At 50.8% G+C, this 15,842-nt stretch overlaps 1 protein-coding gene and 1 long non-coding RNA gene across 2 annotated transcripts; one reads left to right on the top strand and one right to left on the bottom strand.

Moving 5' to 3' along the window:
- Window positions 1–508: 508 nt before the first annotated feature.
- On the bottom strand, window positions 509–8,133 carry LOC143676244 (uncharacterized). The gene is made up of 4 exons (XR_013171949.1): window positions 8,023–8,133; window positions 7,159–7,221; window positions 6,831–6,913; window positions 509–709 (listed from the first exon to the last, which is right to left on the bottom strand). It is a non-coding gene; the product is annotated as an uncharacterized LOC143676244 (long non-coding RNA).
- An 817-nt stretch (window positions 8,134–8,950) lies between these two features.
- Window positions 8,951–10,988, top strand: C1QL2 (complement C1q like 2). The gene is made up of 2 exons (XM_077151920.1): window positions 8,951–9,634; window positions 10,259–10,988. Exons 1-2 carry the CDS (start codon window positions 8,951–8,953, stop codon window positions 10,436–10,438), a joined length of 864 nt encoding a protein of 287 aa, XP_077008035.1. The 3' UTR covers window positions 10,439–10,988.
- Window positions 10,989–15,842: the final 4,854 nt, after the last annotated feature.

Below are 15,842 nucleotides of genomic sequence, written 5' to 3'. Positions count from 1 at the left end.
CAACTGGTGAGACTCAGTTTCAGTAGGATCACAGGGTTTTGTTGTTTGTTTGTTTGTTTTGTTTTTTAACACTGTGTAGATGGGGTTTTATCTGGGCTCACTGTCATTCATCCCTCCCCTGTCCCATCAAATGGACACAGGGATGGCGACAAGGTGAGAGTGGTGATATTGGCAGATGTCTCCAGGAATGCACAGGGACACAGTCCCCAGAAACACTGCGGCACTGTACTACTTGATTTCCACCCCCACCCCTGCCATCTGCTTCCTCACTTCCATTGCAGCATCTTCAGGGCCCGGTGTCCCTGCAGGGCTTCCTTAGCTCAGAGTAGCTGACCAATTAATGTGGGTGCTGGGTTGGATGAGCCCTCCTCTATGGCCAAGTTCTACATGTGTGTGAACCAGAGGCTGAGTCTCACTCCAAGGGAAATCCATCAGGTTCTCGAATAAACTTTTGAATCAAAAGTCTGCTTCCCCCAGCAATCAAAAGGTCTGTTTTCAGGATGTGGAAATTTGCTTTACTAATAGTCCATGGTTGGTACAAGTCTTCTAAGAAGAAGCAAAAGATAGATACACCCCTCTGGTGGCCTCTCCGGATGCTGGGGCTTTGCTGTGCTGCCTAGGGGGGGTAACATGTCCAATACTGGGCTTTCCCATCGCATTTTGCTCCATCCCACAAATGCATATTGAGTGTCCAGTCTCAGAGCCAGCCCTGCAGGGATGAGAAGACAAAATGACAGGGTCTTTGCCAGGAGAATATACAGTGGCTTCGAGGGAAAAACCCCTCAGAGAAGGCAGGGTACTGCTCAGGCCATCTGAAATTGCCACAAGCCACCTGCGACACCGCATCCCTGGGGCATAGGTGGCTGGGGTGAAGCAAAGTCTGTTTTAGAAGATGCTCTCCGCAGGAAGGGAAAAGGAGGAGGTTGGAAGAGTCAACAGCCTAGCCTGGCTCAGCTAGTGGGGAGCAGAGTACTTCTGCTTTCAGCTGGTTCCCCCATGCAGGTAGTAGGCACTTGATAAATACTTGCTGCCTGGATGAACTGATAAAATACCACCCTGCCTCCTAGAGAACTGAGAAAAGCAGAGGTGGGCAGCGTGGCCTGAATGGCAGGCTTTCTGGCCAGCATATGAGGGAATAGGCTGGCTTGTGGGGAAGGATCAGCTTTAATCACTCTTGCTTTGGGTTTGGGGGTGGTGAGGGGAAATTGGGCCTGGGGAGAAGGAGACCCAGGGACAGAAAGAAAACCAGCGACTTTGTGCAGACCCAGGCAGGGCCAGCTCCTCAGAGGAGAGATAATTAAGGCTTCCCACTGCAGCTCCAAGAGGGCTGGTGAGGATTTTCAGGGGCTCGCTGACCCTCTCAACTGCAAGGTGTGACTGCTGCTTTTGGGCTAATGGGCCCAGCAGCCACTTCCTCATTGGCCCATGAGCAGGCCAGCTGCATTATCTTTGGGGGCTGAGGATTGCACATTCATCCCCCATCACCTTCAGCTGGGAACATCTCACATCAAACAGGCCCTTGGGTCACGGTGGCCGAGACTGTCAGGAGAGCGGATGCCTGTGTGCTCAGCTGGCCCATCCTCTGAACTGCAGTTCAGGCTACTTGTTCCTGCCCGAAGGGGCACCCAGCCTCACACGCAGTGCAAAACAGAGACTATTATTTCCCTTGCTTTTCTTTCAAAGTGATCACTCAGTAAATACCTGTGGAAGGCTGAGGGGTCAGGGGATGGGTATATGAAGAGAAGCATGGGTCAAGGCTTCCCGTAACATTACCCAAAATCCAAAAGTGATGCAGAAGGAAAACAGAGCTGGGGGAGAGGGGAATGAATATTTGTGGATGGGGGTCATGGGATAGGTTGGGTGGGGAAGGTGGCCCGTGCAGCCTACTGTCCACACCAGTCTGTGCAGGCTGACTGCTTCCTGTGCTCCCAACACCTTGCACATCACCCCTTCTGCCCTCCACTCAGCCCTGTCACTAGCCTTCCAAGGCTGCGCTCCGGCTCTTCATCCTGGGATGCATTTCCTCAAGTGCTGTGGCCAGAAAGACTTGCTTTGAGCAACCCCTTGCTGCTTTACCATGTATCTACACCCACAACATCTAAAGAGATCCCTTACATGGTTGCTTACCTGCTTTCTGGTTCACTCCTGTTCCTCCAACCAGACCCTAAGCTCTTTAGAAAGAACATCACCTTGAATCCTTCCCCTCATGCCCACCTCAGTGCCTCGCACAGCACATGGTAGGTGCCAGGAAGATTCCTATTGAGGGAATGAGTGAGTAAATAAATGAATGAATAAGGGAAAGAAAGATGGAAGGAAGAGAAGAGAAGAAAGGAGGGAGGGAGAGGGAGGGCAGGGGATGGAGGTGGATATGTGTCCGTGAGTGTGCATGTGGTGTGTGTGTGTGTGTGTGTGTGTGTGCGCTCAGGCAAGAGAAAAAGGAAAGTGAGGTAAACTTTCATCTTCTGTGGTAGGAAATTAATGGATAACGGTTGAACTGAAAAATCAAGAACTAGCCCTAAGTGTTAAAGTAAAAAAAAAAAAATCAGTGGGATATGGACGCGGGTCTATTTCTGGACTTTCGATCCTATTTATTGATATTTTTATCTGTCCTGATGCCAGTACCCCACACTTTGGTTGTCCGTACTTGGTAGTACATTTCCAAATCAGTAAGTGTGAGTCCTCTGACTTTGTTACTTTTTCAAAATTGTTAATACTATTTGGAGCACTTTACAATTCTGTGTGAATATGAGAATAGGCTTTTCTAATTCTTCAAAAATAGTGCTGGAATTTAGATTTTGATTCTATCATCATAGCCCAAATTTTAAACTGTTAGCCTAATAAACTCATAATCATCACTTAAAAAAAAAAGAACTAGCCCTCCAAGCACGGTATTTAGAGATAGGGGAGGTAATTGATAACAGTTAAATAGTTTGAACATCCTCCAGAAAAGAGGAGATGGGTGTTTTCATCCAACTTTTGAAGGGCCTAAGATTACTGTTTTTCCTAGCAAGCCTTATAAAACTAGTTGTTTTCTACACCATACACATGTATAACCATGATGAAAATTCTAACATAAAAATAAAAGTATAGGAAGGAAGGAAGGAAAGAAGGCAGGCAGGAAGGAAGGAAGGAAGGAAAGTAAGAAGGAGGGAAAGTAGGAAAGAGAGAGGGACAAAGGAAAACCAACATGGATTTTGCAAAGGCTAACAAGGAATCTGCATAGTTGGCAAGGTTGGTGCGCTTTCTTTGCCCTTCTTTCTCACTCTTTCACCACAAAGACTATTTGTTTAACCTTATAAGATTAATAGTTGTGAAAATTTTGAGCAATATAAAATAATCAAGTCATTGTAAAATATGTATTGAGCTCTTCCTATGGCCCTCATGAGAGTTCCTGCCCTCAAAAGGTTTAGAGTTGAATTGGGAGATAAGAGTAACACACAAGGAAGCTTTCAGTGGCATGGGCAGGGAGCTCCAGATGTGGAGAGTCACACTTCTGAGATTCCGGGATCACATGAAGCAACAATTGGGGAAATTACATACAATAGAGGCATTCGCAAATACAGAGATTTATTTCTGGTTTTCTTCTCTGTACAACAGGGACCCGTACTTCATAAGGTTGTTGTATTGAAGAAGTAATGTATCTAAAACTCTTGGCATAGCGCCTGGGACACGGTCAGGGCTTGATAAGTATTACCTATTAGGGTAATTGTGGCTAAAGATGTCAATTGGACTTTTATTTTGAATCAGCTACTAAGAACTTCAGGTACAGGATCATCTGAGATTTCTTGATATTGGTCTTTCCCCTTCATAATGTATCATTTTTGTTAGTAAGTAAACACACTCAAGTCTCTCCCATCTTTGATCCCCTGGTCTCTGTCCTACTCAAACATCTCAAGAATTGTCTACATACAATGTCTCCATTTCCTCACCTCTTCACTCTTCAACACCCTGCACTCCAGCTGTCCCCACCCCCATTCAGAGACCCAGGCTCTGAGCTACTTATCCACAGGCTCCCTTGACTCTGGGACCTCAGAGTCCTCTGTGTCTAGCTGCCAGAAGAAGGAATAGAGAGCTTGGAAGACTACACGGCAAGTTTTAAGGTCCAAGCCTGAAAGTGGCATATGTTTCTTCTACTCACATTCCACTGTGAGCTCAGGTACATGAACTCCCCATTCTGAAGGAGAACCTGGGAAATAGAGTTTGGCTCTGCCCAAGAGGTAAAGGAAATGATCTTGTAAACAGACAAAATTATCAGTGCCTCAGTCCGAATAACACACCCAGTGAACACCTTATTCATTTTATTCTGCCTCTTGGCAGGTTTCCAAAGAATTGGCCACATCGTCCTCCTTGAAACGCTCTTCTCTTCCTTTCTGTAATATCCCATCTCCTGGATTTCTTCCTTAGTCTGGCTGCTGCATCTCAGTCTCCATCACAGATCTCCCCTTCTCCTTCTCTACCCAATCCCTAAATGGCTGATGTGTGTGTGTTCATCAGGAGTCCCCTCCCCTCTTTCTCTCCTGTCTCTCTCCTTGCTCTTATTCTCTCTTTCCAGTCCCATGAGTACACACTCCATCTGTATCCTGAAGACTCCCTTGTGTTTATCTCCTTCCTTTTTTTTTTTTTTTTTTTTTGCCTTACTTCTAAGTACTAGACTCATGCCCATCTAATGTCTTATTTGGATCTTTTACTGGCATTTCAAATTTATTCCCCAAACTGAGCTCATGATTTCTTCCACCTCCCACAATAGATTGCTCCTCCCTCAATATTCCCCTTTGCATATTTACTCACTCAGTTGCTGAAACCAAATCTTAATAGATAACCTTGATTTCCTCTCCTCTGTTAACTTCTATCTTGAATCTATCAGCAAAATTCATAGATTCTATGCTCAAAATACACTTCCCTTTGACTATCCCAAAACTAAGGCACCATTATATTTTGCCTTCCAACTGATCTCTCTGTCTCTGCTTCTCTACTTATCTTCACTCATCACACAAATGTTTAGGTGCAAACTCAAGAGATCTGGATAGAGAGAGGTAGAGGAAGCCTTGGACTGTGTCTATATAGTTCACCATTGTATAATTGGTGCTTAGCATGGTGTCTGGCATACGATAGGGGTCAGTAAATAATTATTGAACAAATGACTGATACAATGCATGCATGAATGAATGAATGACATGATTCTTGCTTTTCTGAAGCTCTTAGCCTAACGGGGCAGGCTGACGAGTAACCAAATACTTGTATGTATAATATATGATGTCAGAGGTGTTTGCATACAAGGGACTCTAGAGATCATGGGCAGGAATAGTGAACGCTGCTGGGAGAAGGGTCAGCAAAGACTTTTGATGATGAGATGACACTTAGCTGGGTTATGAAGGACAATTAGGAATGAGCACCTAGACATGAGTGGTGGGACATGAAGAAATCACAGTGCAGAAAAAGGGGGAGTGAAGCCCATTGCTGATGGGGGAGCCGTTAGAGAATCAGCCTAAGCAGCGTGTGGTCAATCTATATATTCTGGACAGCAAGGGCATTTTGAGTTGTGAAAGTGGAGATGACCAGTTAGTAAATAGGGGGTCCATGGATGGTGGAAGTAGGAACGCAAGCTGGGTTACTAAGGACAGTTTAGGGCAGACCGAAGTCTTGACTGGGTCTTAAAATGTAAAATCACAGTCTGAATGGAAAGCAAGATGCTAACAAAGGCCATAATTAATATTGATGAGAAGACAGTCAACAATGACGTGGATCACTCAGGGGAAGAAGTAGCCAGGCAGAAGAAGAGATATGCCAACCACTCCAGCAGGGCCACTCAGTTTGGTCCTGTCAACGTGGGAGGGAAGGCGGACAGGGGGAGGACCTTGGGATCCATGCAGCTGCTGAGCAGGAGGCTGCCTTCTCTCTGCCCACTCTAGGTCCTGCTGTCCCCACCACCTGATGGGGGACTGGCCTTGGGAGGAAGCCCTCCTGCCTGCAAGGCTGTAAGAAATGAGGAATATGGAGCCCCAGGAAAGGTGTTCTCTGCCTGAGGTCTATGTGGGTAAAGACCAGGGTCGCCAGCTTCCAACTCATTCTCATTTCTTCCTTGCCCAGATCCTACAGCAGCAAACCCACCTGGACTCTGGGATGCCGTCTGCAGGGCTAGGGAATTCAAACTGAGTTCGTGTCCACCTGAAAAATATTTCTCCAGGTGGAACTGGTGATGAGAAATGTTCTGGACATTTGTCTGGAGCTTTGTTGGAGGATGGAAAGCCACAGCAGGGCAGTCTGAGGGGAACATGGAAGAGGTAGGAGGATAGAGTGTGAGGGTGATCTTTGGATCTCCCTCTCTTTTCAGTCACACTCCTGCCACCCCCACCCTGCCTTCTGTCCATAGGTCTCACCTTAGCAGTCATATGTAAATGATGGCAGAGGCCTAAAGCAGAGTCTTTAATAATAATTAGTGATTATTATTAACTTATATTGTTATTACTTAATAATAATAGGTGACCTTCTACTGAGCACTTATCATAGGGCAGATATTGTCCTAGGGCCTTTGCATCAATTAATTCATTTAATCCTCATGATAACTCTGAGCTGAGTACTTTCGTCAGCCCCATTCTACATACGTGGAGACTGAGGCTCAGAGAGGTGAAGTCATTTACACAAGGTCACACAAACAGGAAACAGCAGAGCTAGGATGGGAACCAGGCAGTGTGGCTCCTGGAATCCCTATGGTACAGTGTTCTATGGATGCCCTTGGGAAAGGAGGGGAGGGGTTCCCCCATCCAGGAAACCAGGGAAGAATGTACCCAAGAGCTAGCTGTCGATGCTGTCTGCATTGCCAGTTCACCCACCTTGGTCTGGAGAGGGAAGGAAGATTCCACTGGATAAGCACTTTACATGTTCCAAGCCTTTTTTTCCCCATCTGGGTGATGGGCTGTCATGAAGAGTGAACAAAGGAACTGTGTAAAGTGCCTGATACATAATAAAGTGTTCAAAAAATATAACTTTCTCTCCTGGGTACAGTCTGCTTTGGGCTAGGACTGGTCATTCTTTCCACAAATATGTATAAGGACCTCCTGTGGGTTGGATCTTTTGCTATGCCCGGGGAAACAAAGAGATGAAGGAAGAGCTGGGGTGGGAAAATGGTTTGCAGGGACCAGAGGGCAACAAAAAAGATACCTGAGAAATGAACATCCTCTTCAAAGCAATAGCCTGCATTATTTTTCCCAAGACGTGGGTGCTCTGCAAAACAGTGACCTCGGTCCTTAAAAGAATCTCCTCCCTACCCACTAGGCCTGGGGCCTCTTCCACATCAGAGTTCTGGATCAGTAGCCAGCCTTTGGGAGAGGGGATCGACCTGCCCAGAGGCACGCAGACCCTTATGACAAGGGCAGAACCAGCACACTCTGACCTGGAGGTCTTCCTAACAGCCGAGGGCATCTCCCATCCCTGTTTTATCCTCCAGTGTTGCTTTGCAGACAGACAGTTCTGCAAGTCTGGTGGCCTGGCTTATTCAAGACTTCGGTTCACTATGTTTTGGGATTATTATCTATTTTCAAATAACTTAACCCACCTCACAGGAGGAGGGCACTAAGCATGTCCAAGGGGTTGAGTTTGGATCTGCCTGGCAGGGGCAGGGGTCTGAGTGGCTGTTGGGTGCACACAGGAAGCCAGGGAGAGCTGGGTGTCAAGCATTTGTGTTTCTAAACGGATTTTTTTTTTTAACATGGTCAGGCACCGGGAAACGAACCCGGGTCCTCTGGCATGGCAGGCAAGCATTCTTGCCTGCTGAGCCACCGGAGCCTACCCTCTAAATGGATTTTAAGCAGAGGAAAGGGGCCAACCCTAAGACTAATAGATTCTTGTGTCTGGAATTTTGGACTTCATAAGAAATCTTCAGAGTTGTTTGTGATTGTATGTAAGAGCCCATTTAACAGCTCGGAGTACTTTGGCCAGGTGACAGAAAGGCCTTCCTTTCTGTGTTTAATTCTGAAAAAGTATCCGAGGAAGCTTTCGGGAAGTCCTTCCCGGGGGCATCCTTACAGGACAGTGGTTCTCCTTGGCGTGGCAGGCAGCGGAGTGGACTAGGTGACCTCCGAAGGACCTTGCTGCCACCAGGATTCTGGGCGCCTTGGTGGCCGTAAGAGTCCGAGTGCGCCCGGTTAGTACGCGCGAGGGCGTTTGTGCGCGCGGTCAGTGGGCGGTGCGTGAGAGAGGCAGCCGGTGGGTGTGTCTGAAGCGCCCGGACCGAGGGATGCGCCCGCTGCGCCCACTTGTGGCTTCCCTGCGCCGCCAGGCGGAACCGCGCCTTTGCCGCCTTTACCCCGGACGCCGCGGGATAGGAGGACGGAAGGCTGATGACATGAGGGCGCCGTCTCCCGAGTGATGGCAGCGCGCTCTGCCTCGCCGCCTCCGCCGCTCAGCCCCGGACTCCTTACGTCAGGGTAGCTGGGTCCCCCCTCCGCTCGGGAGCCAGCGAGCAGCCGGGAGAGCAACGCAGAGCGCGCGGCGGAGCCCGGGCGCCTTCATTGCGCGCGGGCCGCCGCCGAGTGCCGGCGTGCGGAGCGGACAGGGAGCGAGTGCCGCGGAGCCCGCGCCGGACGCCGCACCTGGACGGGTCTACCGGCCACTGCCGCCGCCAGCACCCGTGGGGCGCCGGGCTTGTGCCGCGCGCTTCCAGCCATGCGCGCCGGGCTCCGCGGCTTCCCCGAGCAGCATCAGCGCGGCGGGCACCAGAGTCCCGGCCGGGGCGCCTCTAGCTGAAGTAATCGGGCGGCTGGGGCAGGAGGTCGCCACGTCGGGGACGCGGCCAGGACCCGCGGAGTTGTCTCCGGAGCACGGAGAGCGGGACGACCCGCGCCGCACCACCATTACCTCTCCGGGAGGCAAGGAGGAGCTGGTGGCGGTCGCCTCAAGGCTGTGGCAGCGGCGGCGGCGCGCCTGCCTGGCGGCCGTCGGCGTGCTTCTGGCCATGGCTCTCGGGCTGCTCATCGCGGTACCGCTGCTGCTGCAGGCGGCACCCCCCGGCGCCGCGCACTATGAGATGATGGGCACCTGCCGCATGATCTGCGATCCATACAGCGCCGCACCCGGCGGGGTGCCCGCGGGCGCCAAGGCACCGCCGCCGGGACCCAGCACGGCCGCCCTGGAAGTCATGCAGGACCTCAGCGCCAACCCTCCACCCCCTTTCATCCAGGGACCCAAGGGAGACCCGGGGCGACCTGGCAAACCGGGACCTCGGGGGCCTCCTGGAGAGCCCGGTCCCCCTGGGCCCCGGGGCCCCCCGGGGGAGAAGGGCGACTCGGGGCGGCCTGGGCTGCCCGGGCTGCAGTTGACGGCAGGCGCGGCGGGCGGCGTCGGGGTGGCGGGCGGTGGAGCTGGGGGCGGCGGCGACTCCGAGGGCGAGGTTACCGGCGCGCTGAGCGCCGCCTTCAGCGGCCCCAAGATCGCCTTCTACGTGGGTCTCAAGAGCCCCCACGAAGGGTACGAGGTACTCAAGTTCGACGACGTGGTCACCAACCTCGGCAATCACTACGACCCCACCACGGGCAAGTTCACCTGCCAGGTGCGCGGCATCTACTTCTTCACCTACCACATCCTCATGCGCGGCGGCGACGGAACCAGCATGTGGGCAGACCTCTGCAAGAACGGACAGGTTAGTGACCCCCAGCCCCGCCGTTTCCCGCAGACCCTCGCAGACCCTCTCTCCCGCCCCGCGCCCTTGTCCTCGCGGGGGGAACCCAGACCCTTTTCTCCCCAACCGCGAGCGCCTGAGCCGGCGCGGACCTGAACAGCGCGCCGCGGTGCCCATGCAAACCGCTTCCCAGAGCGCTGTGGCCGCGCTCACAGTAGCCTAGCGCCGCGCCGGAAACTGGGCCCCGAAAGTCCTGAGACCCTGCTATCTAAACTACACACCCAGCGACCTGGAACTCGCCAGCGTGTCCGCGACCTCTCGTGCTTCCTCGGAAACCTTGTTTTTTTTACCTTCTCCTGTGAGCCCTGGTCGCCCCTTTGCCCTTCAGCCTCCTTTCCTCTGTGCCCTTCTCCGCTGGATCAGCGGCATCACCCTCCCCCCTCCCCCCAAACTCGCCGGCTGCGGAGAGGAGGGGGAGGGGAAAGGGAAGGAGGGGACCAACTTAGAGAGACGGCGTGGAGCCGGGGTGGGAGCGTCCAGGCGGGCGGGGCGGGAAGATGGCCAGCCGGGGACTTGCCAGGTGGGGGCCGGGCAAGCCCCAGGCAGAGGTGCCCCGGCCCACCCGGTCCCGCTGCTCGCCCCCAGGTCCGAGCCAGCGCCATCGCTCAGGACGCGGACCAGAACTACGACTACGCCAGCAACAGCGTGGTGCTGCACCTCGACTCAGGGGACGAGGTGTACGTGAAGCTGGACGGCGGCAAGGCGCACGGAGGCAATAACAACAAGTACAGCACATTCTCTGGCTTTCTTCTGTACCCGGACTAGGGGCGCGGGGACCGCGAGGGTGGGTTGTCTGTAGGCCACCCGGTCCCCGGGGGAGGGGGCGCACGGCTCCTTGGCAAGGGCCACTCTGGCTTCATACTTCCTGACATCTCTGTTGGAAAAGACACATCCCTGCTGTCCTCCCTGCCCTGCCCCCGGTTCACTGCGACCTGGGCTATGCCCCCACTCCTGTCCCCATCCCGGGGAGGGAGACCGCGACCTCCAAGTGACTTGCTGAGCGTGAACCCGATCCCAGCGGCGGCACACACTTCGCAAACCTGATCGGACTGGACAGAGCGAGGGGAAGAAGGGGGCACCTGCTCTCTTCCAGCTATCCTGCTCCCAGGGCCCCAGGCAGGGCCGTGGCTCTGGCCAGGGAGGTAGGCAGCAGTAAGCACGGGTTCCCTGGGGCGTCCTTCTTTGTGACCTGAAATACTTGTGCAAATTTCCCTGTCCACTTGCAAAACAAACAAACAAACAGAAAACCCACCCGCAGCAGAATCCCAGGCATTGGAAAGGTCATCTCTCCACACTGCTCTCCTAACTCAGTTCCACCGCGATGCATTAAATTATGTTTTTAGACCATTGGCTCAGATGTCTCTCTTGGGTGGTCCCTGGTCTGGGGCTCCAGACATTCCCCCTTAAAGACCTTAATCCGGCCTAACCTAGCCCCAGCAACGCCCCACTTGCCAGCCATTGGCTTGTGGCTTGTCCCTGCCAACCTGGGGTGGGTGAAAAGATGTAGAGAGATGAGGAAGCAGCATCCCACTCTTTCCAGGAGGGTCTCCCCAGAGTTGCACCCTTAACCTTGGGGGTGGGGGGTGTTAGAGAGTGACAGGAGAGAAATTTGGTAAATTGAGTGACTTTGTCCTCCCAGCTGTGAGAACAGTTCAAAGGGGAAAGTTTAAAGGAAATGGGAAATGAACATTTCTGCAAAATGAGAGGCTTCAGGAGGCCCTTGCAGAGTGGTGATCTGTGGGTGTTTGGCTTTAAAACAAAGTACAGAAGCCCTGCAAAGCTTTCTCTCAACTCACCCCCGCCTCGCCAGTCAGGCACATGCTCACTCACTCCCACACCAGCCACATCTCTCAGAAGAGCAGGTAACCTGAGGCAATTCTGTGGCTCAACCAGCTTCTTGAATCCATCCAGGAGCATGAGATAAGTGAGTTAGACCCTAGCCCTACCCCCACTTCCACCAGGAGGGACACCGATCACTTTGGGTATTACCTGCCTGTGATTTGAGTTCCTGCTCTGAACTTAACATGTGTTCATTCTGTCTCCTCTCTTTGGTTTTCCTTCCATGGTGTACACACACAAGCTAGGAATCCCCCAAAATGGTTTTGATGTTCTTCATTTTATTTGTTTATTTTTGATGTTAGACCACTGACTTCCGACAGTCTGAATTATCTACAGAACCCCCAGTTAGCAACTTGTTAGTGCTTTCTGAGCTCATTTTGACCCGTAGTTTGAAAAGAAATGTGTGTGTGTGTGTGCACATGTGTGTGTAAAGCTGGGTATATATGCACCCCATGTAGATGTCCTCTTGTGGTTGTCATTGCGTGTATTCTCATGTGCACACACACACAAATGCATAGGTACATGCCAGGGTTGTGTGTGACGATGTTCATGGCTGCATGTCTACGGGCGAATTGCCTTCTGCTCGACGGTAGTTCCTGAGGGGTGCTGAAAGCTGCGATTCCCATTTGGAGGACAATTATACCCCCTGCCTCAATTCTATGGCTCTTCTTCTTTATGCTCTTATTTTATTTGAATAATGCTTACTGTCATTTGCTTTAATATAAGCAATGATTGCATTTGCTTTGAGTCCAGGGGTATTGTGCTCAAAGAAAGCTAGGGAAAAAGTATATATATATGTTCAAATTACCCTCCCCCTGTGCCAGATCCAAACCAAACCCATGTGCTCTCCCCCCATCCCGGTGCTAATCATGGAGCCCAAACCCAGCTGGGCCCAGGAGCCAGGGAGGGCAGAGGTGGGACCCGTTCCCCCTTATCCACGTATCAATTTCTGATGCCTTGTCGATTGTATCATCCAGAAATGCAATTAAAACCAAATGTCTGAGACCCAAATGAAGTCTAATTGCTATGGATCCGCAATTCCCAGCAGGCCCGTAATCCTTTTTGACTTATTCCTCCCCTTCCTCCGATGAGATGGAGCTTAGACACAAAGCCCTCGGTTTAAATTTCAAAAATTAAAATTGACATGCAGCGGTGGCCTTCCTGGGAGCGGGAGGTATTTCTAAGGAGATGCCCCGGCCCGGCTTTATCCTCCGCATTAAGAAGCAATTTGTACTTCTAACCAAACCCCCGCCACTCCCCATGGCAGAAGGGCAGTAGAGGTAGGTGCCTGGCTTGGGGGTCTGGCTGTTCACTGTACTTACACAAACCTGAATCCGAGATTCCTCCATCTGTATTCCCCACTGCAGCCAGGTTTCTTGCACTTCTAGTGCCCGGGCTGCAGGGAGTTGTCAGCTGCTAAGAGGATGATGGATGGATGAGGCGATGGGCGGGAGGCATGGCCTGGGCAGGAGCTCGCCAGCCCCGGAGCAATCTCCTTGTCTGTCCGTGCACTCTCCATGTCCCAGGGAGGCCGTCATCTTCCACCCAGGCCCATGTTCTCATTTTCTCTCTGGAGGACTCCTTGAAAAGGGGGGATCAGGGCAGAATGGGGAAACCAGGCTTTCTGCCATGACCACCTTTGGGGTGTCAATGCCTTAAGTTTGGGGGTGGGTGTGGGCTGCAAGAAATACTTTGGTCCAGACCCTCATCCTTCTTGTCTCTAGTTGAGTAGGGAATTCGCATCAGTTGTAATTATAAAGCACTGCTTAAATTCCCTAATTGCTTTGGGCTCCATTTCTAAGAGCCCACTGGCTGCCTTCTGTTGCAAGAGCTCCCTTTCTCGCTTTGGGCAGTGGGTCTGCAGGTGCAGAGGGCACAGAGCTTTAGCTGTCCCTGGATGGTGGGAGGGATCTTTCCTCCTTCCTAGTTGGGTGTCTGCAGGCCTGAATATTTGCAGGACCCTGTGAATGCATGAAATACACCTGGCTGCAGCAATTCGAATGGAAGGTCTGCCCCCTGCTGCATTTCCCTGTTATCCGAGTGGATGGTTCGCTTGGGCACCCATGAAGAAAACCCACCTCTGCATCAGGCCATAGTGACACAACCCATGGGGGGGTGGCTGCTCAAACTTCCCTGACCACGCAGTCCTGTGGGTTAACCATTTTGAGCACTCACACCCGATCAGTGCATTTTATTTATGAATAATTTATGTGTACTATCGCCGATCCATACTTTAAAAAATTTCCATCTTTCTGTATTTGTATTCATCAAAGGATCTACACCAACATGTCAGAAGCTCTATTCCAGCTGGTTGATCAACAGTTTGGAAATAGGCCTCCTCTCATTGGGAACAAAAAAAAAAAGAAAGAAAGAAATAAGGGTTAATTCATGTTTTTCTCTTCAATTTGCCATTTTTCTAGAATTTTTCACAGAAACCTGTCCTTTTATGAGTCACAGGGAAGCCTGTGAACTTTGATTCTTGGCGTATACAGTTCACAGTTCGGTCTATATTTTTGTTAGTAATGCTTGACAATATATTTTTAAGATTAGATTTTTTTTAGATTAAAAAAATGATGTCCTGGTATTTTCTCCATATACCCCATTTTGAAGACTTTGATTTTGACATTGAACTTGTGGAATCAGGATGGGCTGGTGAGGGCAGGCTCTTTCCCGGGGACCCTTGGAGCAAGCAGGAGAGTGAACGTGTTTGGTGGAAATATGGGTATTTTGAAGGAAATATTGGGATTTTTGTTATTGCTCTATTCTAGTTCTCCACAATGAAGGGGAGCCCTCTCCCAAAGAGCAGGGATCATAGTAGCAATTGTAGTAAATAATATGAGTGGCAGTTTTTAAAAAATTAATTTTATCTTAAAAATTTCTTTAAAAAATGCCCCAGACCTATAAGTAGAATAGTGTAATGAGCTTCCATGTGCCTGTTCTCCAGCTTTGCACTTAAGCACATCATGGCCAATCACGTAGCACTGGAGGTTTTAGCTATTAAGACCTTGCATGTGCCAGGAATTGTGCTGGGACACAGTGTGTCCTCACAATGTTTTTGCAAAGTAGCTATTAGTATGAGACCCTCTTTACAGATGAGGAGACTGAGACTTTGAGAGGTGAAATGAATTGCTCAAGGTAAAGGTCAGGAATGGCGCCAAGGTCTGTTTGACCTCAAAGACTTTTGGGAATATGGGGGGGGGGGGGTGCAAGGAGTGAGACTGAAGCAAGACAAACCACCATAAGGGCGCATTTATACAAATGAGTCTCCTTATCAAGCTCTCTGAAGAGGAAGCCAGCATCGAAGCTTTTTTATGGAGGCCTCACAAGTGCCTGCTCTCTCCTAACAGTTTTCTTTTAAGACTTCTCACTCTTCCTGTTTTTGCTGTTCCATGTGCCATCATGCTATTCCCTCTACCTGGAACTTTCACTCTGGGCTATCTCCAACTCTTGCTTCAGGAAGCTTCCAGGACGCACTTGCCCCCTACCCCCCACCCCCAGCTGACCCCCAAGTTTCCCCTGCTCCCCTTTCCTGTGCATCCATAGAATCCTGAATGCCTCCCACCATGATGCTTGTCACACTGTTGTAATTACAGTCCAGTTATCTGTCTTTCCCATGGACTGTAGGATTCACAGGGGCCGACCCAGGGTCACCACTGACCTTCCAGTACTTAGAATGGTGCCTGGTGCACAGTAGGTGCTCAATAAATGTTTGAGGAATGGATGGATGGTGGGGGTCCTGGGGGATCCTGAGAGGACCTATCTTGGAGAGTTTTCCCCTCGGGTGTCTGACTTTACCATGGAATTAGTGGAGATCTTCCCAGCAAGCTGAATTGCTACTCTTAACCAATGGGGGCTCTTCTGGCCCTAAGTTTGTAAAATTTGGGTAAACAGGGGTTACCGCGTGCAAAGGAGCATGTATGGCCACCTTTGAGGTCCCGATTACATTTGTAGGAATTAGCAGAACTTCCCAATGGACATGAACCACCGCCACCCTGTAGCCCCCGGCAGACCTCTGGGTGTCCCTCCACCTTCTGTGGCAGTGTGGACAGTAGCCTCACCTCCTACAGGACCCCTGGGTTGGTGCTTTTCCTTTCAGGATTCTTTTAATTCCCCCAAATGAACAAAATCTTTTGAAAAATGTTGACACAATAGGCACTTGTAAAAAAAAAAGATGTCAACAATGCAGGAAAATATAAAAGGGAAAGTAAAGAATTCCCTCTCCCCTTCTGCAATCTACTTCCCCAGAGATAATTTCTGCTAACAGCTTGGTTTGTATTCTTCCAGGCTTCCCAATGCATATGTAAACATATGTGTGGCTTTATACCTGAAG

This window comes from Tamandua tetradactyla, chromosome 3 (genome assembly GCF_023851605.1).
Source record: "Tamandua tetradactyla isolate mTamTet1 chromosome 3, mTamTet1.pri, whole genome shotgun sequence".
Taxonomy (NCBI): domain Eukaryota; kingdom Metazoa; phylum Chordata; class Mammalia; order Pilosa; family Myrmecophagidae; genus Tamandua; species Tamandua tetradactyla.
Note: the sequence above shows the minus strand (reverse complement) of the source record. Positions and strands in the feature narration are given on the sequence as shown.

Bases quoted from the DNA above. Each gene is read 5' to 3' on its own strand.
- C1QL2 (XM_077151920.1), top strand. From the start codon at position 8,951: ATGGCTCTCGGGCTGCTCATCGCGGTACCGCTGCTGCTGCAGGCGGCA. The intron at 9,635-10,258 runs GTTAGTGACCCC...GCTCGCCCCCAG, and splicing joins ACCTCTGCAAGAACGGACAG to GTCCGAGCCAGCGCCATCGC.